The 26283-nt window shown below is 44.8% G+C and overlaps 1 protein-coding gene across 1 annotated transcript in view; it reads right to left on the bottom strand.

Moving 5' to 3' along the window:
• mmp17a (matrix metallopeptidase 17a) overlaps positions 1 to 26283 on the bottom strand; it is a 101033-nt gene that overhangs the window by 19739 nt on the left and 55011 nt on the right. Inside the window, exons 4-5 of the mRNA XM_029651158.2 lie at positions 13088 to 13374; positions 8055 to 8231 (exon numbers count right to left, since the gene is read on the bottom strand). Of these exons, the coding sequence (XP_029507018.1) occupies positions 8055 to 8231; positions 13088 to 13374 (464 nt within the window). The remainder of the gene's footprint in view (positions 1 to 8054; positions 8232 to 13087; positions 13375 to 26283) is intronic.

Genomic DNA, 26283 nt, shown 5'->3' on the forward strand with positions numbered 1-26283 from the left:
CTTTACAGTTATTTCGACCGCGGAGGTTATTGGAATCATGATTTCGTGGTAGAAACTGTTGTTATGCGTCATCTCTTAACGCTCCAATACCTGATAAGGCACCCTCTAACTGGAGTGAGTGCTCCTGGTCAAACTTCAAAACAGAGTGGTCAGGGCTCTTAGCATTGCGAGCTTTCTGAGTTGTAAGATAGGCAAGCATATGTGGGCTGCAGGGCCCAAGTAGGTAATGAAGGTGGGATACATGTTCGACAGGAACATTTGTTTAAATGGTAACAGGTCTTCCATGCCTGTTTCAGCGAGTAGGCCAAAGTAAGCTGAAAGAAGCCTATGATAGTAAGCTTGTGCGTGTTCATTCCGAGCTTGTTTGACCGTGTTAGCCAGTGAGCTATCGTGTTTGCGAGTTGCAGAACCACTGAATTCTAATTTCAAAGCTGTGGCAAGTTTAGCGTAGTCATTTAGCACGTGTTGCTGTTGTAGGCGAATTAACCTTGTCGCGTGTCTATTCGACGTTCGCTTCAACAGGTAAACCCTGTCAGAACCCGTAATGTTCGGGGAGCCATCCAACGCGTCCTCTATGTCAGCTAGGAACGTCTCAGTATTGTTTGGCTGACCTGGAAGTTGGGGAAATTCTTGACGAGTTTGTCAAGGTATTCCACGTCAAGTGAGCGGAAAGGGTTTGCTTCATCCTGTGGGGAAATTGGGGCCGAAAGGCCAAGAGGAGAAGCCAAGCTTTGGCTTTGTTGGCCAAGATGCTCCATATTACTCAGTGCCGAATGGCCAAGAGGAGAAGACTGAGGGACACTTAATGGAGGCAATGTCTGAAACCTATCGTCTTCATTTCTTTGAGTACAGGGCTCCGGTTGCTTGGGATGGGTAGTCATGCTGAGGAGCGTGACCATTCTAGATTTCCTCCAGATGGTACCTAAGGGTGGTATTCTGCTGCATTGCAGAGTCCACTTGAGTGCTTAGAGTACTGATTTTGGACACGTGAGTGTCGCACTTGCTCCTTTCGGTCTCAAACTTATCTGTCATGATTTGCAGATAGAGGTCTTGAGTACGGAGCGAGAGATTCAGTGATGAGATTTCTTCCGCTTGCTTAGAAATCAAGATTTCCATCTTCATCACCCGAGTTATCTCATCATTCATTTGGTCAGGGACTTCAATGAGTTCTGCTGATTTGTCATCCAACTTAGTCATTGTGTTCACTAATTGGTTGTCTTTGGTCTGCAGCATTTGGAGTAGAACATTGTTACCTTGTGTAACATTCGACAAAACTGCCTGCATGTGATCAAATTGCGCACTCCTGTTTGTAGATAACTTGACAGATTTATCTAGTTTGGAGTGGACTACATCGTATTTAGTTTTGGCTTAATCGAGTTGTTCCTGGAGACAACGGTTTTGTTGAAGAGTTTGTGCTCGTTCATCGTCATAAGTATTTGCAATTACTTTTAATTGTTCAGATTTCAAACGCAGATCCTCGACTAGCAGAATGTTTTCATTTGCTGCTTTTGTCAATAGTCGCTCAGTTCTCTCCACCTGTCCCCTCATGTTAGCCATGTCTGGCACGTGCTTCAGCTGTGCACTGTGGTATTGGACCGATGTCACATTTTTATGGCGATACATCAGTGCAAAAGTGGGGAGAACCGTCACAAAGCCTGTGTTTGATGGTTGATTTTGGAGAGCGTTCGCAATTTCGGCTGTTTTTTCGCTAATGGCATAATTAGGGTTGGTATCACTGCTGAGGTCAGAGATCAATCCTTTTATGGGTGAAGGTTCACTAATTACGGAGGAGTGGTGACCACCTCCTTTGATAGCTTGCACATTATTAGAAAAATGTAGAGGAAAAATGTTTCTATTTTTTTCTCCAAAGTTTGGGTTTGGAATTCATTGGAAGCTGCAAAGACAAGTTTAATCTATTTATAGATGTTGACGAACCATCAGTACCGTACCAGTAATGTGGAAGTTGGACGTGAATGAATTTGCAAAAGCAAATTGAATTAATTAATCAATGCCAATGATTAATCCTACCTGGGTAAGCTATCTGGGTATTAAACTTGAATTAACCTGAGTGTCTCATTTGATTGGAAGAACATTAAGGTATGTTCAACAATTTAACTTAAATTAAATTGAATGAGACGATAATCCATACAATCTCCATTGATTGGATATCATAAGTGTAAACAGTAGATCAAATGTTGGGAACCCTAAATCCCGAAGCCATATGGGATTCCCGCTGGCTTCTGTCAGTACTGGATTACTGAATGGTTTTGCAAAAAACAAATTTTACTGATTGATCAATTTAATGATAAATCAGACCTATTTGTTTCATCTAGGTTAGTTTGGAAAAAGGTTACAATGTCTTATTTAGAAACTCATCAATTTGGATACTATTTAAAATATCTATTTCAGAATGTAAATGGCCAGATTTACACTTATTAGTTCAATTGGATAAGATATTGATATCCATCTGGATATCATAAGTCATGACTTGAGTGTCACCTGAATAATTCTTCATGAACGAATATATTAGGGCACACTTCGTTGGTCAATGATTTCACACGCTGAAATCAAACGGAAATACCCAGGCGGGACTTCCGTTCCGCAAGGCTGAGGAATTTCAACGTGGCACAAGAAAACAAAATGGCTATTTTCCCTTGTTAGCTTTAGCACCTCGTGCAAGTTAACCCTACTTTGTGCCTGAAAATGCAGCACATAGGATTCCCTTGGCAAGGGAAAGGTTTTACTTATAACTTATTATGTTCAAACCCTTTTCTGTGATTTTTGACAATGTTTTAACCGGAACACGCGGCAAACAACGAAATGCACCGTGGTCTACTCGCGAGGAAACTTGAGAGAGACAGGGATATCTATCGCTGGTCAAGCGTATATCTCCTGAATTTCAATCGGCTGGCTCTTTGTCCTCGCTCGAGAAATTAATAATGACCGAGCCTATCCTCGCTTGTAACGCGCAAGGCAGAAATAGCCCTGCGTTTGGCCAAATGCTTTATTTCTAGCTTTATCAGCTCTCATACAGAAATGTATTCGCTTACATTACCCACTGACTATGTCAGAGAACAACACGGAGGCGGGGAATCTTCAGCACACACACACACACAATAATGCTTGTCTTTAACACCCATAATGTGTACAATAAACTTGGTATATTATGTAATCTGCTTTTCAATTTTATACAGGCTGAATCAAAATGAAAGCTTCATTGTATTTTAGATTCCTCGCACGGGAGCACCAATTATGTCCTGTCTTTGGCTATGCAGGATTAAGTGATATGACATGCTATTCTATAAAATCCTTTCTCCATAATGAATATTACCTGATTGAGCTAATCATGTAAATCAAATCAAATTTATTTATATAGCCCTTCGTACATCAGCTGATATCTCAAAGTGCTGTACAGAAACCCAGCCTAAAACCCCAAACAGCAAACAATGCAGGTGTAAAAGCACGGTGGCTAGGAAAAACTCCCTAGAAAGGCCAAAACCTAGGAAGAAACCTAGAGAGGAACCAGGCTATGTGGGGTGGCCAGTCCTCTTCTGGCTGTGCCGGGTAGAGATTATAACAGAACATGACCAAGATGTTCAAATGTTCATAAATGACCAGCATGGTCGAATAATAATAAGGCAGAACAGTTGAAACTGGAGCAGCAGCACAGTCAGGTGGACTGGGGACAGCAAGGAGTCATCATGTCAGGTAGTCCTGGGGCAAGGGCTCAGGTCAGTTGAAACTGGAGCAGCAGCATGGCCAGGTGGACTGGGGACAGCAAGGAGTCATCATGTCAGGTAGTCCTGGGACATGGTCCTAGGGCCCAGGCCAGTTGAAACTTAAATGTAATTAACTAGAGAGTCGGGGCACCACAAAATAATATTTATAGAGCTGTTATTTTCCGAATAAACTCTTAAAAACCTAGTAATATTTTAAATCAATAGCAGTCAATATTAATCGTCACCTTAATTCAGTCTCATCTGAAAGTTGTAAATTATTGGTTATCTTCACCAACCCTGGCTAACAAGTTGAATCAGCGATGCAAAATTGGGTTTAATTATTTATTTACTAAATACCTAACTAATCACACAGAATTACATATACAAAGAATGAATCATACCTTGATTATAAATTACGTCATAAAGGAAAACGTCCCTAGCGGGCGGAACAGATATGACAGCTGGTTACACAAAAGAAAAGGGGCTGGGTTTGAGTGAAAGAGCGGGAAGACTGAGGGACAAGGGGAGAAGCTGTGCTATCGTAAATACAGTATCTTATGCATTCTAAATTACCGCCCATTTGGAAAAGGAAAATGCAATAAATATTTACTCTGAGCTGCGCTTCGGTAGGTTGGTGGTAGATGGAAGGCCGTGTTGCCAAACCGAGTCCTTTGTCCTTGTCAAATGGATACGTTGTAGTAACGTCGTTGTGTGGTAGACGGGATACTCTGTCTGTTCTTTCCTAGCCCGCGTTTGCAGCTGCGGTGGCTAACTCAACAGCTAGGAGGTATCACTTCTGTAGTGAATAAGAGTTCAAAGTTCATACCATTCGCCAACCAAAGCTCACGCTGAGGTTGGCTTAGTTCTGTAGTTGACATGTTAGTCCTTTTAATACAGAGGCTGCAGACCTCACGTACTTGGAACAGGAGGTTACATTTTCATCAAGGCTTTATATAGTGGAGCGAGAAGGGTGTGTCTGAAAAGTTTTATAACCCATGTCTCTTCACAGGGGCAGGCCATTGATTGAGCAGAGCCCTTACCTTATGAAAACCCAAATCTCTCATTTGGAAGCTAAAATTACATTTAATATTTTCACCAATAATTTCATATTCAAACATTTAAATTGAACAACAATTCCATGTGCATCTGATTACTCTGATGTGTAGACTTTCCACTGTAGAGTTTATGTCATCCTATCATCGATGAGAATGTCTCAGATCACAACCAAACTGACATCATATTCATTACGTACCACCGCATATGTTCAATTGGTCGGATTACCAGAATATAGTTCATTTCCCCCCACCTTCTGATGTTCCCAGAATCTCTATGTTAACCAAGGGGTTTTCAAATATCACATCAGTAGGGTAGAGAGAGGAAAAAGGGGGAAGAGGTATTTATGACTGTCATAAACCTACCCCCAGGCCAACGTCAAGACAATGGATAGAGGGGGTGGAGAGAGAGAGAAGGGGAGAGGTAGATAGATAGGCAGGTACAGTGCCTTGCGAAAGTATTCGGCCCCCTTGAACTTTGCGACCTTTTGCCACATTTCAGGCTTCAAACATAAAGATATAAAACTGTATTTTTTTGTGAAGAATCAACAACAAGTGGGACACAATCATGAAGTGGAACGACATTTATTGGATATTTCAAACTTTTTTAACAAATCAAAAACTGAAAAATTGGGCGTGCAAAATTATTCAGCCCCCTTAAGTTAATACTTTGTAGCGCCACCTTTTGCTGTGATTACAGCTGTAAGTCGCTTGGGGTATGTCTCTATCAGTTTTGCACATCGAGAGACTGACATTTTTTCCCATTCCTCCTTGCAAAACAGCTCGAGCTCAGTGAGGTTGGATGGAGAGCATTTGTGAACAGCAGTTTTCAGTTCTTTCCACAGATTCTCGATTGGATTCAGGTCTGGACTTTGACTTGGCCATTCTAACACCTGGATATGTTTATTTTTGAACCATTCCATTGTAGATTTTGCTTTATGTTTTGGATCATTGTCTTGTTGGAAGACAAATCTCCGGCCCAGTCTCAGGTCTTTTGCAGACTCCATCAGGTTTTCTTCCAGAATGGTCCTGTATTTGGCTCCATCCATCTTCCCATCAATTTGAACCATCTTCCCTGTCCCTGCTGAAGAAAAGCAGGCCCAAACCATGATGCTGCCACCACCATGTTTGACAGTGGGGATGGTGTGTTCAGGGTGATGAGCTGTGTTGCTTTTACGCCAAACATAACGTTTTGCATTGTTGCCAAAAAGTTCAATTTTGGTTTCATCTGACCAGAGCACCTTCTTCCACATGTTTGGTGTGTCTCCCAGGTGGCTTGTGGCAAACTTTAAACAACACTTTTTATGGATATCTTTAAGAAATGGCTTTCTTCTTGCCACTCTTCCATAAAGGCCAAATTTGTGCAATATACGACTGATTGTTGTCCTATGGACAGAGTCTCCCACCTCAGCTGTAGATCTCTGCAGTTCATCCAGAGTGATCATGGGCCTCTTGGCTGCATCTCTGATCAGTCTTCTCCTTGTATGAGCTGAATGTTTAGAGGGACGGCCAGGTCTTGGTAGATTTGCAGTGGTCTGATACTCCTTCCATTTCAATATTATCGCTTGCACAGTGCTCCTTGGGATATTTAAAGCTTGGGAAATATTTTTGTATCCAAATCCGGCTTTAAACTTCTTCACAACAGTATCTCGGACCTGCCTGGTGTGTTCCTTGTTCTTCATGATGCTCTCTGCGCTTTTAACGGACCTCTGAGACTATCACAGTGCAGGTGCATTTATACGGAGACTTGATTACACACAGGTGGATTGTATTTATCATCATTAGTCATTTAGGTCAACATTGGATCATTCAGATGCTCACTGAACTTCTGGAGAGAGTTTGCTGCACTGAAAGTAAAGGGGCTGAATAATTTTGCACGCCCAATTTTTCAGTTTTTGATTTGTTAAAAAAGTTTGAAATATCCAATAAATGTCGTTCCACTTCATGACTGTGTCCCACTTGTTGTTGATTCTTCACAAAAAAATACAGTTTTATATCTTTATGTTTGAAGCCTGAAATGTGGCAAAAGGTCGCAAAGTTCAAGGGGGCCGAATACTTTCGCAAGGCACTGTATATAATACAGTGCATTTGGTAAGTATTCAGACTCTTTGACTTTTTCCACATTTTGTTACGTTACAGCCTTATTCTAAAATTGATTAAATTGTCCCCCCCTCCTCGTCAGTCTACACACTTGCAGTCATTGTCCTATAATGGCAAAGCAAAAACAGGTTTTTCGAAATAACTGAAAATGCACAATTACATAAGTATTTAGACCCTTTACTCAGTACTTTGTTGAAACACCTTCGCCAGCAATTATAGCCTCAAGTCTTCTTGGGTATGACGCTACAAGTTTGGCACATCTGTATTAGGGGAGTTTCTCCCATTATTCTCTGCAGATCCTCTCAACCTCTGTCAGGTTGGACGGGGAGCGGTGCTGCACAGTAATTTTCAGGTCTCTCCAGAGATGTTGAATCGGTTTCTAGTCCAGGCACAAATCTGGGGAAGGGTACCCACATCATGCTGTGGGGATGTTTTTCAGTGGCAGGGACTGGGAGACTAGTAAGGATCAAGGGAAAGATGAATGGAGCAAAGTACAGAGCGCTTAGGACCTCGGACTGGGGGCGAAGGTTCACCTTCGAACAGGACAATGATCCTAAGCACACAGCCAAGACAATGCATGAGTGGCTTCAGGACAAGTCTCTGAATATCCTTGAGCGGCCCGACCAGCCCCGAACTTGAATCCAATCAAACATCTCTTGAGAGACCTGAAAATAGCTGTGCAGCGACGCTCCCCATCCAACCTGACTGAGCCTGAGAGGATCTGCAGAGAAGAATCGGAGAAACTCCCCAAATATAGGTGTGCCAAGCTTGTAGTGTCATACCTAAGAAGACTCAAGGTTGTAATTGTTGTCAAAGGTTCTTCAACAAAGTACTGAGTAAATGGTCAGAATACTTATGTAAATGTGATATTTCAGTTTAGTTTTTTTATAATAAATTTACAAAAAAAAATCTAAAAACTTGTTTTTGCGTTTTCATTATGGGGTATTGTGTGTAGATTGAGGAGGGAAAAAAAACATTTAATCAATTTAGAAATAAGGCTGTAACATAACAAAATGTGGAAAAAGTCAAGGGGTCTGGATACTTTCTGAATGCACTGTATGTATTACTCACAGTGTTGGGAAACATTGCGGTGTAAAAAGCAGCTGTGGTGTTATGTCGCTATGTACTGTATACCCCTTAGCAGCCTTTTTCCCATGATGATGAGGCGATTTGAGGTACGTACCGTAGAGCTGCCAGACACGGACCTTGTCCTCATAGGGGAGGTTGTACTTGAGTGGGTCCCCCACAGGGCCCTGGTAGTACGGCCTCATGATGGACTCTATGGCTGAAGTGTGGGCCAGGCCAATAGCATGACCAAACTCATGCACTGCTACCGCAAACAGATCCATCCCGTGAGAGTCTGAGGGGAGAGAGAGAGCGAAAGAGAGGGAGGACCGACGTGAGAAAGTTAACAATGAGATTTCTCCATCCATCGGAGCAGAGAAAAGCTTTGATATGGCTTTCATATCATGAAAACACACCTCACTGACAGACAGAAGAATGCTATTACTACTATCTCAACTCTCCATTTTGAGTGTTGGACTGACCTACTGCACCTCTACTATCAAGTGTGTGGATTGCAGAGTGTGTTTCTCTTACTTCTGAACACATCTCCATATTGTCAGAGTTAAGAAGAGAAGCAGACAGGCACAAACACTTTTAATGCTTTTAGGCACAACGCATAGAGAGATAGCTATGGAAATACAGTCTGAGCCGCAAGCTGTCATCCACAGTGCATGTAGTGACACCTGGAGCGACTACAGCAGGCTAAAAACACCTCTTCCTCCTCCTCGGCGGAATTCGCAAAAAAAAAAAAAAAGAAAACCTGCTGGTCTGGCTCTGCTAAGCGAGACTAAGAGTTCAAACCTGCGGCTAAGAGATTTAGATTGCGGCTCCACCATCCACCAAACTCGTTGGTGTGGTGTGTGTGTCAGCATGCCACAGCTAGCTAGGTTCCCTGTCTCTATGTGCATGGCTAGCCTTAGATTAGCACAGGCTTGGCTGCGCCTCAATGTCATACTCAAACACAGACAATGGAGCGAGGTGCTGGTATATTCCCTCCTGGTTAGTCACCAGGGTGATTGAAAGCCCAATACATGTCCTAATCTACAGGAGCACATTGTGCAGAAACGGAGTGGAGAAATGGAGTATGTATGAGAGGAAGGGAGGGAGGGAGGTTATGATACCATTTAATTTAAGGAGTATGCAGGGTGGAGGACGAAGGGAGGATGAGAGAAAGAAAGGATGGGAGAGAGGGGAGGGAAGCAGGGAGGTCATGATACCATTTAATTTAAGGAGTATGCAGGGTGGAGGACGAAGGGAGGATGAGAGAAAGAGAGGATGGGAGAAAGAGAGGATGAGAGAAAGAGAGGATGGGAGAGAGGGGGAGGGAAGCAGGGAGGTCATGATACCATTTAATTTAAGGAGTATGCAGGGTGGAGGACGAAGGGAGGATGAGAGAAAGAGAGGATGGGAGAGAGGGGAGGGAAGCAGGGAGATCATGATACCATTTAATTTAAGGAGTATGCAGGGTGGAGGATGAAGGGAGGATGAGAGAAAGAGAGGATGGGAGAAAGAGAGGATGAGAGAAAGAGAGGATGGGAGAGAGGGGGAGGGAAGCAGGGAGGTCATGGTACCATTTAATTTAAGGAGTATGCAGGGTGGAGGACGAAGGGAGGATGAGAGAAAGAGAGGATGGGAGAAAGAGAGGATGAGAGAAAGAGAGGATGGGAGAGAGGGGGAGGGAAGCAGGGAGGTCATGGTATCTACGGCGCCATTTATTTTACACAGAGTCACTGTGGTGTTCATCCCTGTGACTACACAACAGACTGACTGCCTGTGTCCAACCTTGCCACACAGAGATTTGGCTGATGTTCTAGATTCAATTAAATGCTGTATTCATTCAGTTGGACCCTGTTGGTAAAAGAGGTGTCTGGTCTGGGATGGTTAGCAGCAGGAGGTGCAGAGAGAGGGAGAGAAAGAGTGCAGGCCAGATGGAGTCTGTCTGTTCCATCAGATTTGGGGATGGGGACCCTCTATAAGCAAGCCACAGCTGGCCAGGGTCCTGCTTGGTAGGCTTTAGGAGGTCTGTGAAGGATGATAGTATAGGCTGTGTGTTCGATGAGAGGAACATACCATATTCCCTTTAGACTACATCTGGTTCAGCCCTGTGATTGTTTACTCAGCCAAAATGCTATCAGCTTTGTGGAACCTGAGATAATCGGGGGAGAGAAAGGGACGCTTTAGTCCACTCTGACTCCATGCCCTGTTACTCCATCTCCAAATATGAATAGCGCTCCATTCTGATGTCTCTCTTCATTCCTCAAGAGAGGGCTGCTGTTCCTCTGTGGTGGTGATGGAGTACAGCCTGTTTGGCCATGGTGTGCAGCCTCGTCCCTGAGGAGCTGAGGAGCCAGTCAGCCAGAGCAGGGAGACTAAGTGACTGACTGACAGCTTGATATTGTGGATGAGCAGTGTGGCGCAATTTCTCCCCTCTACACTATCATTTCACTCTCTCTTTCACGATCTGTCTGTCTGTCTGTCTGTCTGTCTGTCTGTCTGTCTGTCTGTCTGTCTGTCTGTCTGTCTGTCTGTCTGTCTGTTGTCTGTCTGTCTGTCTGTCTGTCTGTCTGTCTGTCTGTCTGTCTGTCTGTCTGTCTTGTCTGTCTGTCTGTCTGTCTGTCTCTCTCTCTCTCTCTCTCTCTCTCTCTCTCTCTCTCTCTCTCTCTCTCTCTAACACAAACATGAACACACTGACGTGTGCACACGCGTTGCGAACCAAAGCCAAATTGTGAATGTCATCAAAACACACCTGCTTAATGAGCCTTTTGTTTCGGCCAGCATAATCATTCCGCATTAGCGAGCAACCAGCGGAGAGATAATTAATTAAAGCAATCTGCCTGCTGTCAAAACAAAAACAGCCTTTCCCTGGCTCCACTTATGTGACCCGGACCCCGAGAGTCTGCCCAGGCCACCTCATTGGATGTCTCCCCTGTCAATCAACCAGTGGAGAGCAGAACGCTAGCAAACTTAAATGGAGCATTTAGCATTCTGCTAGCTACGCTGTTCTCCAAACGCCCCGTTTCAATTCATTGCTAATTACAACACATTAGCAGATGGCCCTCATAGGGGGGAATGTTCTAAGGCTCTGCCAAGAACAACACACTGGGATAAGTTTTCAGAAAATCGGCAAGGGGAGAGAGAAAAGAAGGGAGAGAGAGAAAGCAATTACTGGAATCCTTATTCTTCTGATAAGGTCCATCCTTAAGAAGATTAGGGCCCCAGAAATCTGCTGAACTGCCGTGTTTCACTTCTAGCTCCTGACCTCACAAGTTTACAACTTCTCCAAAGATTATCTTCTTGTTCGAAAGTTGCAGGAACAACAACCCACTCCAATATCTAAAAGGGGATAAGGAAGAGATCCAAGGCCAGGCCTTGAATCCTGTTGCAGACTGACTAAAAAGCACCGCGATGAAAGAATCACCTGTATGGCTCGCTATTATGACAGAAAACTAGGGACAACTAGTTAACGTTTAACTCTCTTATCTAACCCAAAGCACCAACGACATTTTCGGTACGCATGTCAAAGAACACACTCCTTCAGTGTCGTAAACACAACATTAACCATACAACATATAAAAAAAGAGAGAGCTTCGTGGTTAGCACAGCCTACTGAGCCGTGGTGTCCACCCGACGGACTGTGAAGCTGAGAAGAAATTAAGAGCTGTTTAATTAACTGGCTCCTCTGCCTCGACGACTCACGTCTGCCGCCAGAGAGTCAAGGCAAACAAACACAAATAAATAGAGGACTAAATTCCTTGTTCAATCCAAGCAATGAAATTATACTAGGAATCTAGATGGTGGTGTGGTGCATTCAATAGTTTCAGTTAAAGGATTCATATCATAAGCAAATACTGGAACGATCTCATTCCTTGTGTGGGTTGAGAAGGGTAAATCATAATTTTCATCATTACCATTATCCTTCACTTCCTCCTCATCATCATAATTTATTCATGCAATGTGCCAATGATGTGAGATTCTTGGAGAAAAGATGGATTTTTCAATAATCTTCCTCCATTTTCTCCCACATCAGTGAATCTACCGCTCTATCCGCCCATCTTCTAAGTGTATTCCCCTGACCACCACCGTCTCTCCCCTCCCTCCCCCTGTACTCCACCTTCCAGGCGCCGTGTAAGCATCTGCTGCCTGTCTGGACTGGCCGGTTGGGAGCCCTAATTGGAGCAGACTGAGCCGCTGTCCAGGAGGCCTCCTGCAGGACAGGGGGAGACCAGGGCACGGCCTGGCGGCCTGGCCCCATCAACATGGCACACCAGCTGGGTCAGTCTGCATCACGCAGCCCTGCTCCTCTCCTTCCCCCCACACTGAGGTCTGGTTTGGTGTATCTTTGGGAGAGTGATGTACTGTATCTGTCCTGTCAGAGAGGTCATGGGGTCAGCATACATCACACATTACATCACTTCACCTCTCCAGATGTGTTTGGTTGTCTTGCTATCTTTATCAAGGCAAGCGATGTGGAGGTATTGGGCTTGGCTAGAGTGGAATATGACTCTGGGTGCTCTCAGTAGTTCTAGTCTCATCATAGGTGGGGAGACGAAGGGGGAGCTCGTTCTCTTTTACCCAACTTGAGAAAAAGAGACATTAACCAACACTGTCTATGCTCACCTGCTATCCTCTTCCTCCTTCTGTCTCAGGCAGGACATAACAGAAAATTCATTAGTTTCTCCATCAGAGATGGACAGGAAGGGAGAGATGGAGGGGGGCACCTTGAGTCCACTCAGACTGATGAGAATGGGAGATGGGAGAGGGGGAAGTGGTGGGCAGTCGATCAGCCTAGCAGCAGCAGGCGGACTTAATGATTAATGAGAGCATCTGTGAGTCTGGGAGCGGCTAGTCAGACTGAGTGACCCATGGCTGACCAACCAACTGCTAGAGCTGTGAGGTGTCACTGGGCATTGCACGCACGCACTTGTGCACACACACACACACACACACACACACACACACACACACACACACACACACACACACACACACACACACACACACACACACACACACACACACACACACACACACACACACACACAAGCTTCTGGAAATGTACTTCATACAAATAAATGAACAGTATAGCACATATACAATCCATGTACAATACACACTAGTCACTGAAGACACAGTAAACTACCAACCACTCACCTGGTGATCTGAAGGTCCAGGCCTCATCATCATCAAAGTGGGTGTCCCCTGCCGTGAACCTCTCTCCGGGGAAGAAAGCGTGTGCCACAGTGCCCCCCGGCCCGTCAAAGGGGTACCCGTCGTTGTGGTCAGCCTTTGTGAAGTCGATCTGGATGTCTGCGTCGTTGCCCGCCACTTCATGGAAGTTGAGGGGGGAGATGTCACTCCAGACCTTGAGAGCATAGTACATGAGAGCCCGTACCGTATCTCGACCCAACAGAGGAGACTCCTTAGGAAAGGTACGTATCCTGGAGGTGGAGAGGAACGAGAGGAGAAGAGGGAGAGGAAGAGACCAAGTGGGAGAAGAGGAGAGGGGAAGAAGGAGAGGATGAGACAAGTAGAGTGGAAGCAGATGAAAGTAGGAACAGGAGTAGAGGAAAAGAGGGCGAGAGGAGGGCGAGAGAGGAGAAAAAAGATGAGAGGGGGAGAGGAAAGGTCAAAATTAGAATACTGTACAAGTACACTGGCAGAGCTGCATTCACTGGTCAACAAATTTCAACAGGTTGTCAGTTCATGAATGAGTATAGGGCTTGTTTGCAGATACACACTGATTGTATCTCCTTTTCCATTTCATGGCTTGGTGAGTCCTCGCAGTGGAAAACAGATTGACCATAGCGTTCAAATGCATCAACATCTTTGAACTGAGTTGCGGAGAGATGAGAGAGAGGAGAAAGACACAAAATTAGCTTTCAGGAATAGCTTTCGAGGCACTATCCTCCCTTCTCTCTCTCACTCTCTTTCTCCCTCTCTCCCTCGTATCTCTGTCTCACCCTCTACTACAGCAGTAATAGGATTGAATAAACAGTGGGGCAGTCATACTCTCGCCCTCTCTCTTCCATTCTCCTCTTTCTATTTCCTAGCAACCAGAGTCATATAACTACCATTAGCCAAGGTTGCTGGCTACTCAATATGTGCAATGAACAAAAATATAAACGCAACATGCAACTATTTCAAAGATTTTACTGAATGAATGTTCATATAAGGAATCAGTCAACTGAAATAAATTCATTAGGCCCTAAACTAGGGATTTCACATGATTTCACTGAGAATACAGATATGCATCTGTTGGTCACAGATACATAAAAAAGGTAGTGGCGTGGATCAGAAATCCAGTCAGTATCTGGTGTGACCACCATTTGCTTCATGCAGATTGATCTCCTTCGCATAGAGTTGATCAGGCTGTTGATTGTGGTCTGTGGAATGTTGTCCCACTACTCGTCAATGGCTGTGCGAGGTTGCTGGATATTGGCTGGAACTAGAACACGCTGTCATACAAGTCGATCTAGAGCATCCCAAACATGCTCAATGGGTGACATGTCTGGTGAGTATGCAGGCCATGGGGCTGTGCATTATCATGCTGAAACATGAGGTGATGACGGCGGATGAATGGCACGACAATGGGCCTCAGGATCTCGTCGCGGTATCTCTGTGCATTCAAATTGCCATTGATAAAATGTAATTGTTTGTTGTCTGTAGATTATGCCTGCCCATACTATAACCCCACCACCATCATGGGGCACCACCATTGCCCACACAACGCCATACACGCTGTCTGCCATCTGTCTGGTACAGTTGAAACCGGGATACATCTGTGAAAAGCACACTTCTACAGTGTGCCAGTGGCCATCGGAGATGAGCGTTTGCCCAATGAAGTCAGTTATGACGCCAAACTGCATTCAGGTCAAGACCCTGGTGAGGTCGACAAGCACACAGATGAGCTTCCCTGAGACGGTTTCTGACAGTTTGTGCAGAAATTCTTTGGTTGTGCTAACCCACAGTTTCATCAGCTGTCCGGGTTGTTGGTCTTAGACGATCCCGCAGGTGAAGAAGACGGATGTGGAGGTCCTGGGCTGGCATGTTTACATGTGGTCTGCGGTTGTGGGGCAGGTTGGACGTACTGCCAAATTCTCTAAAATGACATTGAAGGCAGCTTATGGTAGAGAAATGAGCGTTCAATTCTCAGGCAACAGCTGTGGTGGACAGTCCTGCAGTCAGCATGCCAATTACATGCTCCCTCAAAACGTAAAAAAATCTGTTGCATTGTGTTGTGTGACAATACTGCAAATTTGAGAGTGGCCTTTTATTGACCCCAGCACAATGTGCACCTGTGTAATGATCATGCTGTTTAATCAGCTTCTTGATATGCCTCACCTGTCAGGTGGATGGATTCTCTTGGTAAAGGTGAAATGATCACTGACAGGGATGTGAACAAATTTGTCCACTAAATTTGAGAGAAATAAGCTTTTTGTGCATATGGAAAATATCTGATTTTCTATTTCAGCTCATGAAACATGGGACCAACATTTGACATGTTACGTTTATATTTTTCTTCAGTGTATATGGCTAAAGGAACCCATAGATAGTTCACATGCTCAATAGCTTTTGATGCACGGACCGGGAGGGCAGTGAAGTCAGGGAGTGGGGGAGTAGTGGAGGGGTGGGTAATAGCAGCCTGCTAGCCAAGGTCAGAGGCAGCCTCCCCTGCATCACAGATGAGCTCTAGAATCCCATGACATTGGCTGTGTTCACACCCACTATCTGAGCAAGTACATTAAAAATACATTGACCATCATGGCCCTGGAGCCGGTCTAGGAATAGCATTAAGTAGGAAATATGATTGCTACGCTGAGAATTTCTATACCCGCTGGCGAGGTCCAACATAATGTGTGTGTGTGATAAAAACCTTTTAATGAATAAATACTTTAGTAATATTGTGAAACCTTTATTTGACATTCACAATGTAAGTGCACAAAGCAAGAGCAAACAGCACAAACAAAACATATTCCAATTCTTGGAGGTGAGTAATAGACGATAGAACCTTGAGAACCGATAGAACCTTTAGACCATAGAATTACAATGACTTTTATTTCTATGCTTTAGAAACTTAAGACAGACAGAGGTAACCTTTCTGTGTGTGACAGACTGCTGTTTCGACCACAGGCCCTGACTCTGGCTCTGACTCTGATACTTTCACCAGCCTGGACGAGTCTGGAACCATTATGGTGTCATTATCATTGGCTGTGCTGACAGGGCATGGCAACTGGAGGCTATCGTGTGTGTGTGTGTGTGTGTGTGTGTGTGTGTGTGTGTGTGTGTGTGTGTGTGTGTGTGTGTGAGCACTGTAAATCCTTGTGGAGACATAAGGTTGTGACACACAAAGGGATAATTGACCCTGAGCTGTTGTTTGAGGGACTTTACAGTAGTATAATTTTGGAAGAGGGTGTACGACACTAGCAATCCACCCGCAAGCACACACTCCACTCACCCGCATGCACACACTCCACCCGCATACATGCACGTACTCCACCCGCATGCACACACGCACCTCACCCGCATGCAGGCATGCACACACTCCACCCACATGCACGCAAGACACACACATTATTCTCCAGAACAAAATCTAAATGCTAAAGCACACTAGGGCTGGGTGATATGGCCGAAATATCATATCATCACGGTATGTAATGACGATGCTATTTTTTATTCTTTAATAATAAAAGTAATAAAAGCTTCATGAGTAGTGAGTGACCTTAGAGTTGCAACACATACATTCTAAGTGAGTCTTTCTCCATTCTGATTGTTTTATCATTTTTATAGTATTTTAAATTTCTCAATTGCCTGCACTAATTTGAGATCATTTCAACACTGGGTTGCAAGATATTGGCAAACAACCTAGGCCTTATTTTTAACCAAATGTTGCAATTTACTTGCAATTTAGAGCAAAACACTTGGGTGAACTGTAGGAATCACGGAAATATAATTCTTATTCTAATTCTATAATAGAATAGTGTTGTTCGACATGAAAACAAATTAAAATGCCAGAGTTATTATGACAGGGTAGGAACCAAAGTGTTTCCTAGGGGACCATATAATCTGTGGCTACATTGAACGTTTTCTCTTAGCTACTTCATGTAGCTAACATATCCATGCTTCACGTATTCCTCTTTGATTTAGAAGATACTGTTGCACAAACAACATGCTGATTTAGGTCTACACCATCACTGGCATTATTAGGCTGTTTAGCTAATTACGTTTGCTATGGTTCAGTACATTTAATAGCTAGCTAGCCAGCTAACTAGCGATTCGCATTAGCGGCTAACAAGATTTAGGCCCAACTTGCTAAGAAAAGACAAACTAGCTGTTTGCAGATATAAGAAACACAAACGCATAGTGTAATTATAGAACGTTAGTGAATTGATATTAAGAAACAAAGTGAAAACAGCATCGTTGTCATCAACATTGTTGTATGTGCTGCATTGACCATGCAGACTGAACGCAAGTGTCTCGTGGTCGAAGAACAACAAATGCGCTCCTTGAGTGACAGGGGGCGGGGCTAGGTCTGTGTGGAACGAGGCATGAAGAGAGAGCAGAGAGATGACTAAGTGGCGAAGTAAACTATAAAAATGTACTTTTTACCAACAATGACGAGAGCCTACAGGGAGGAGGTGAGGGCTCTGGGAGTGTATTGCCTGGAAAACAAGCTCTCACTCAATGTCAACAAAACAAAGAAGATGATTGTGGACTTCAGGAAACAGCAGAGGATGCACCCCCCTATCTACATCGAAGGACCGCAGTGGAGAATGTGGAAAGCTTCAAGTTCCTCAGCGTACACATCACTGACAAACTGAAATGGACCACTCACACAGACAGTGTGGTGAAGAAGGCGCAACAGAGCCTCTTCAACCTCAGGAGGCTAAAGAAATGTGGCTTGTCACTTAAAACCCTCACAAACTTTTACTGCCTGGTACGGCAACTGCATCGCCCGCAACCGCAAGGCTCTCCAGAGGGTGGTGCAGTCTGCTCAACGCATTACAGGGGGCAATCTACCAGCCCTCCAGGACACCTACAGCATCCGATGTCACAGGAAGGCCAAAAAGATCATCAAGGCCATCAACCACCCGAGGCATTGCCTGTTCACCCCGTTATCATCCAGAAGGCGAGATCAGTACAGGTGCATCAATGCTGGGACCGAGAGACTGAAAAACAGCTTCTATCTCAAGGCCATCAGACTGTTAAACAGCCATCACTAGCACACTAGATGGTTCCTGCTTATAAGTATAGACTTGACATCACTGGCTACTTTAAGGAATGGAACACTAGTCACTTTAATAATGTTTACATATCTGGCATTACTCATCTCATATGGATATACTGTATTCTATACTCTTCTACGTTATCTTAGTCCGTTCCGCTCTGACATCGCCCGTCCATATATATACAGTATATAGTCTTAATTAATTCCTACTTAGATTTGTGCGTATTGGGTATATGATGTGTAATTTGTTAGATATTACTTGTTAGCTATTACTGCACTGTCGGAGCTAGACGCACAAGCATTTCGCTACACCCACAATAACATCTGCTAATCACGTGTACATGACCAATAAGATTTGATTTGATTTGATTTGCTAAACTGTCTAGGATGAAGAGAAAATTCAAAGAATTATCCTCACACCTCAGTGACCGCTGACACAGGAACTTAACAGTGCCTTTATTCTTCAACTTTGACACACTGGGCTGAGTAACAACTGAGAGCTAATCGCAAAGTTACATATCTGTGAATTTATGGGATTTAAAGACACAGTGTCCTTCAGTAGGATAATATTCCATCATTTGTCAGGAGTGAGGTCCCTCTTCCTCTATCTCAGCTGTAAATCACAGCTCTAAGGATGGCAGCACAGGGAGAGGGGAGGGATTGATGTGGTGTCCCCTTTTTATAGGTATCTCTTTATGGAGACAGCCTCATCATTGGATCACCCAGCTATGGTATAATGCTAATGTGATGGGGCTTCCTTAGGTTATTTTGGTCTGTCCTTTGGTTCACATACACCCGACTCTCTCCTCTCCTATACTGTATCCCTAACACCTATCTTGGCTGGACACTTGTGGACAACCTATACTGTGTCTAACCTATCACTCTTATCCATGCTTATTCTCAGCTCTATTGTACTCATTTTATTGAAAGTCGGTTCAGATAGGAATCAGAGGGTACAGTAAGGTCATGTTGACAGAGTTACTGATGCTTATCATGAGTGTCTCCTTCTTCCACTGCAGCATGTTAACCCAGCCAGCCAGTTAGCTAGACAGCTAGCCAGCCAGACAGCCAGCCAGCCAGAAGGATCCTTTGGGAAGTGAATTAGAGCAGTAGACAGACAGACAAGGAGGGAGGGAGGCTGCGCTGCTTTCCCCACCTATCTGTTTAGGTGATTAATCTAGCCGCTAACGAGCAGGAGGCAGTCTTCTGGGTGATGAACTGGGCTAACAGTGTGATTAGGAGGCTGTGTCATCTGTCTGACTAATGCTGGGGCTGTTACGGGTACATGTCTCAACAGCTGGGTCCACCAACCCCTGCTCTCACCAGCCAATCAATCTTTATCCTTACGCCATTCAGGTCTGAAATTGGCCTATCAAATGGCCTATTATTATAAAATGGATTAAATCGTTTCCCCCCTCATCAATCTACTCACAATACCCAATAATGACAAAGCAAAAATGGTTTTTAGAAAATGTTGCAAATTTGTTAAAAATGAAAAACTTTAATATCAAATTCACACGAGTATTCAGACCCTTTTCTCAGTACTTTGCTGAAGCTGCTTTGGCAGCAATTACAGCCTTAAGTCTTCTTGGGTATGACGCCATTCCTCTCTGCAGATCCTCTCAAGCTCTGTCAGGTTGGATGGGGAGCGTTGCTGCATAGCTATTTTCAGGTCTCTCCAGAGATGTTCGATCAGTTTCAAGTCCGGGCTCAGAGACATGTCCCGAAGCCACTCCTGATTTGTCTTGGCTGTGTGCTTATGGTCGTTGTCCAGTTGAAAGATGAACCTTCTCCCCAGTCTGAGGTCCTGAGTGCTCTGGAGCAGGTTTTCATCAAGGATCTCTCTGTACTTTGCTCCATTCATCTTTCCCTCGATCCTGACTAGTCTCCCAGTCCCTGCCGCTGAAAAACATCCCCACAGCATGATGCTGCCACCACCATTCTTCACCGTAGGGATGGTGCCAGGTTTCCTCCAGACGTGATGCTTGGTATTCAGGCCAAAGAGTTCAATCTTGGTTTCATTAGACCCGAGAATCTTGTTAAGGTGCCTTTTGGCAAACTCCAAGTGGGCTGTCATGTGCCTTTCACTGAGGAGTGGCTTCCGTCTGGCCACTCTACCATAAAAGCCTGATTGGTGGAGTGCTGCAGAGATGGTTGTCCTTCTGGAAGGTTCTCCCATCTCCACAGGGGAACCCTGTGGAACCCCATTGGGTTCTTGGTCACCTCCCTGACCAAGGCCCTTTCCCCCGATTGCTCAGTTTGGCCGGTTGGCCAGTTGGAAGAAGTTTGGTGGTTCCAAACTTCTTCCATTTAAGAATGATTGAGGCCACTGTGTTCTTGGGGACCTTCAATGCTGCAGACATTTTTTGGTACCCTTCCCCAGATCTGTGCATCGATGCAATCCTGTCTCGGAGCTCTACGGACAATTCCTTCAACCTCATGGCTTGGTTTTTTCTCTAATTGAATTAACCACAGGTGGACCCCAATCAAGTTGTAAAAACATCTCAAGGATGATCAATGGAAACAGGATGCACCTGAGCTCAATTTCAAGTCTTATAGCAAAGGGTCTGAATAAGGTATTTCTGTTTTCGCTTTGTCATTATGGGTTATTGTGTATAGATTGCTGAGGATTTTTATTTATTTAATGCATTTTAGAATAAGGCTGTTTCAGGAAGTGATGTCACTGAGTAGTGCCACTATATATAAAACCTTTCACCCACTCCTGGGATTTGGATGCCTGATGAAGACCTAAGGGTCAAAACATTGTTATGAATAAATTTCACCTGGGAGTATGAGCAGCAGTGTGCAGCGTTTTCCTTTATGTTTTCCATGAGTTTTCCTACTGTCACACCCTGACCATAGTTTGCTTTGTATGTTTCTATGTTTTGGTTGGTCAGGGTGTGATCTGAGTGGGCATTCTATGTTGGATGTCTTGTTTGTCTATTTCTATGTCTGGCCTGATATGGTTCTCAATCAGAGGCAGGTGTTAGTCATTGTCTCTGATTGGGAACCATATTTAGGTAGCCTGGGTTTCACTGTGTGTTTGTGGGTGATTGTTCCTGTCTCTGTGTTTTGCACCAGATAGGGCTGTTTTTGGTTTTCCACGTTTATTGTTTTTGTTACTTTATTCATGTCTAGTGTCTTTATTAAAGAATATGAATAACCACCACGCTGCGTTTTGGTCCGCCTCTACTTCACCTAAAGAAAACCGTTACACCTACAACTCCAGCACCTGCGTAAAGTACCTGGATGTGCGTATGTTCTTCAGCTTTGGACATTTTTTCGTAGCCTAGGGTCCAGGAAAATATGGCCTTTTATAAATGCATTTCATGCAATTCTATGTAATTTTACATGACTGGAGACTTTGGCAGAATCTTTTTTAATACCGCACAAATGATCAAAATGACAGGCTACTTGGACACGGACAAACTGAGAATCTGAAATCAATAAAAACTACATCGTCTTGAATCCATCAATAGCCTAGGCCTTGGTGTGTGGAGACAAATATTGTAGGCTGCAGTCTGACGAGGAAATAAGAGTCATAAGAATGCTTTCCATGATGCGCAGCTCAGTCACTGGTTATTGCCGATGCGTTTGTGTCAAAAGCCTAAAACAATATTTGGAAGTAGATCAAATATTTTGGTAGCCTACAGCAGACAGATTAAAGTCTTCTCTTTTCAGCAGGAGCCATTTGTTTTCCAACCAGTGCAATTGGATTTTAAATATTGCCAAAGGCCTGTTTTTGTCTGCATGCTGTTTGTTCACTGACAGATTTGCTGCACGTTCCCGACTGTAGGCTATGCCTTGTTATTGGGCTACACACAATCCACAGCTAGGCTATTAAAGAAAAAAGCTATTGATCCTCTGTGGCTAAATTATGGGCCTTCTCATAATGTAATAGGATATTCTGAATTATTTAATTTCTTTCTGAACGGACAGCAGTAATTCTATAATGTTGGCAAATTGAGGTACTCCAGTGTCTATTATTCTATAAGGTAATAAATGATGAAGTGCAACGCTGGAGAGATGCGAGTTGCAGGCTCATGTCTATCACAGCAGAGAGATCATAGAAAGAAAGTCTCATTCTAGTTCTTTGAGAGATACAGGCGAGCTTCTCACACAGCCACGGCTACGGCTACGGCCACGGCTACGGCCACGGCTACGGCCACGGCTACGGTCACGGCTACGGCCACTGCTACGGCCACGGCTACGGCTACGGCCACTGCTACGGCCACGGCTACGGTCACGGCTACGGTCACGGCTACGGCTACGGCTACGGCTACGGCCACGGCCATGGCTACGGCCACGGCTACGGTCACGGCTACGGCTACGGCCACGGCCACGGCTACGGCCACGGTCACGGCCACGGCTACGGCCACGGCCACGGCTACGGCCACGGTCACGGCTACGGCCACGGCCACGGTCACGGCTACGGTCACGGCTACGGCTACGGTCACGGCTACGGTCACGGCTACGGCCACGGCTACGGTCACGGGGGGGTGCGTAGAATTCTAAAATAGTAAAAATAAAGAAAAACCCTTGAATTAGTAGGTGTGTCCAAACTTTTGACTTGTACTGTATATGCCTTGTAATGCTTGTTAATTCCTTGTAATTTAAGCTCTATACCTTGTATGTGAATCCATTCATTGTACAATATTAAATTAATATCTAGCCTATGATATAGACAATTCTCAGACCAATTCTTGCTAGTGAACATCAACTCATTGCCTAAATGCTTGCTTGTTTATTTTAATTATCTTTATAGAGTCAGATAAACATTTAGTAGGCTAATTGCTTAGTCTAATTACGAGTTGTATGTGATGTGTATATAATATATATCATACACATATCAAATATTTCTGCCCACTACACTCCCAGCTAAGCCTCTGCCCCATGACCCTCTGCTCTACTCCAGACTCTTATCTCCAGCGCTCTCAAACAAACCATTAAGGAACCTTGTTAAAGTATTTGACTCCTGACCTTACTCTCACTGGAGCTAGTAGACCCCGAGGCCAGTCAGTGACTGAGAGAGGAGAGAAGAACTGCCTGTGAGAGAACTTCACCTGTTTAAACAACTCCTTTTGACTATAGATGACTGAAGGGTACATGGATTCAATATCTTTTCTGGGATGCTTTCATTTGCACCATGCAGCGAGGTCAGACTGGATATAAGTCAATAGATAATCAATGGGGGCTACATTACAATGCAACCCCCCCAGGTAAAGAAGCATAGAAAATATTTACTTCCTCTCTGAGCTCTACAGCCCAAACCAACAAACGTGGGAAGGAAAACTCCAGCTCTCCATCCAGTGAGCACAGGACTCTTGTACAGTGCAGATCAGTACTAGTGTGTATAAAAACACATTCTCCCTGGTCTCGACAGACAGACAGTAGAGGTGAGAGGAGAGCAGGAGCAAGCAGACAGGAGCAAGGCATATGATTGGCACTAAAACGCAGGCGAGAGAGCAAGAGAGAGAGTGTGTGTGTGTGAGTGAGTATGTGTGCGCGTGAGAGAGGATAAAGGCATGTAGCTGTCAGCAACATTACCATCCATCTCTCTCAGCTCTCTAATGCACACGTGCGCATGCATACGCACGCACGCACGCACGCACGCACGCACGCACGCACGCACACACACACACACACACACACACACACACACACACACACTGACACAAACCAGCTTACAGGAGCTCAGTATCCAATCTACCTCCTGCTCTTGCTGGTTAAGCTTCAGAGCATGCTTATATCACCATAAAGGCAGACCTACTCCCCTTCTCTTTACTAACCCTATGTCTGGGTTGAGGTACATATTGGACAGATGTTACGAGCTGCTGTCAACCCATTGTTAACCCATTGATGACCCCTTTCATGACCCTATGACTCAACTCATTGGCTAATTAACTGTCCAATTGTCCATTACCACGCAATCTAGTTATGGTATCATCCTCCCTTCCCCATGAACCTGGCCTGCACACACATCCAACAGCACAGAGGTCCACATGCAGGTGTTCGTGCAATGTTTCACCCATTTTGAAAGTAACCCCACACATCCAACCCGCATCCTGTGTGCATCATGTGCATCATCAGCCATGGACTAGACTGTATTACAGATGTAGGATCTTGAGCCAGTTTGCTACAGCAGGAAAATAACCCTGCAGCAACAGGAAATGTGAAATATTATGTAGATTATAATTAATAGATTATTTTTGGAAATCAAGTCTGACATTTTAAAGTGTAAATGACAGACTTTAGAAGCCTTTTTAAACCTTGAATAAACTACAAGTTTGCATTTCTTGTAGTGCAGGAAAATTCTCAGTAACAAACAAGTGAACAAACTAAGATCCTACATCTGTATGCAAAGCAGGTATGTACATGTTCTATACCATCCTAGTACCGTACTCTCTACCATACCATGTCCACCCTACATCTCCATCCCCAGTCAGCTTCACATTGATAGAACAGACTGATATTGTCTCGTGTGTTTCGTCTATCGTAGAGTTACTGTAACAATAATGCTAGTACGAACTCGAACCCAGGCACAGAGATACACAGCAAGCAGAGGTAAGGGTAAATCCAGAACTTTTATTTAGAGTCTTAACAGAAACAAGGCAACCACACAGTAATAAAGCATGAGACCTAAGCAAAGATACAGGCCAACCAGGTGAACAGAGAAGGTAATTAAACACAGGTGAATCCAAAAAGTAATAATCAGGGTAACCTGGAAAATAGAAAACAGGTTAAGGATGCCCCCCAGCGGTAACCTAAGGAAACAATAATCAAATGACACAGAAACTGTGACAGGACCCCTCCCACAAGGAACGGCTCCTGACGATCCACCAGGGGTAGTTGAACGTCGAATGAGTCCGGGGTCCCGAATGAGTCCGGGGTCCAGAATGTCCCAAGCCGGAACCCAGGATCGCTCCTCAGGACCGGAACCTTCCCAGTCCACGAGATACTGAGTCCCACGCCGGAACTGGCGACTGGAGAGGATGCGTCGCACAGTGTAGGCTTGCTGTCCCGCTATCATGTGTGGTGGAGGTGGAGGCCGAGTGGCCAGAACCTGAAGACTGAACACCACAGGCTTGAGTCTGGAGATGTGGAAGATGGGATGAACCCTCATGGACCGGGGAAGATGAAGACGATAGGCCACTGGATTAATACGCCGTAGAACCTTGAATGGCCCGACGTACCTGGGTGCTTCCTTGATTCCTTGTGCAGAGGCAGATCCCTAGTAGACGCAGGAGAGGACTCGAACGGCAATGACGGTTGGCCTGACGTTGAATCCGAGTTGAAGACCTCAGGAACACTGACCGAGCCTTCTTCCAGGTCCGACAGCAACGAGAGATGTTGAGAGGATGGAATCTCCACTTCAATCTCCTGATGTGGAAACAGAGGAGGCTGGTATCCGTACAAAACCTGGAATGGTGACAGGCCGTTGGAGGAACACTGGAGAGTGCTGTGTGCGTACTCCACCCAGAGAAGAGAAGGATATGCATGAACTAGAATGGGGTGCAGAAGAAAATGTACGTTTCAGGCCCTGGAACGCCTTCTCAGCAGCAGGGGTCCAGCTTACATGCCCAGCCGAGCCCTTTGTGAGCGCTGTCAATGGCACAGCCACCGAACTAAAGTCTCTCACAAATCTCCACCTAATTAGCAAAACCCCAAAAACGCTGGACTTGCTTGACTGTGCTGGGTCGCGGCCAGTTGACCACTGCTTCTACCTTCTGGGAGTCCGTCCGTACACAGCCCTGAGACACGATGTACCCCAGGAAGGATATCTGAGGAACGTGAAACTCACACTTTTCGGCCTTCACGAACAAGTGATGAGAGCCCTGAGACACAAGTGGTGAGAGTCCTTGAAGAACATGGCAAACATGTTGGATGTGTTCAACCATGGAGCTGGAGAAGATGAGGATGTCATCCAGGTACTCAAACACGAACTGGTGAAGGAAGTAGCGCAGCGCATCAATAAACAGGGCCTGAAAATGTCTGGAGCAAAAAAGTCCAAATGGCATGACACGGTACTCATAATGTCCATTTGGGGTGTTGAACGCTGTCTTCAACTTGTCTCCCTGTCTGATGCGCACCAGACTGTACGCGCTCTGTAAATCCAATTTAG

This window comes from Oncorhynchus nerka, linkage group LG4 (assembly GCF_034236695.1).
Source record: "Oncorhynchus nerka isolate Pitt River linkage group LG4, Oner_Uvic_2.0, whole genome shotgun sequence".
Classification (NCBI taxonomy): Eukaryota; Metazoa; Chordata; class Actinopteri; order Salmoniformes; family Salmonidae; genus Oncorhynchus; species Oncorhynchus nerka.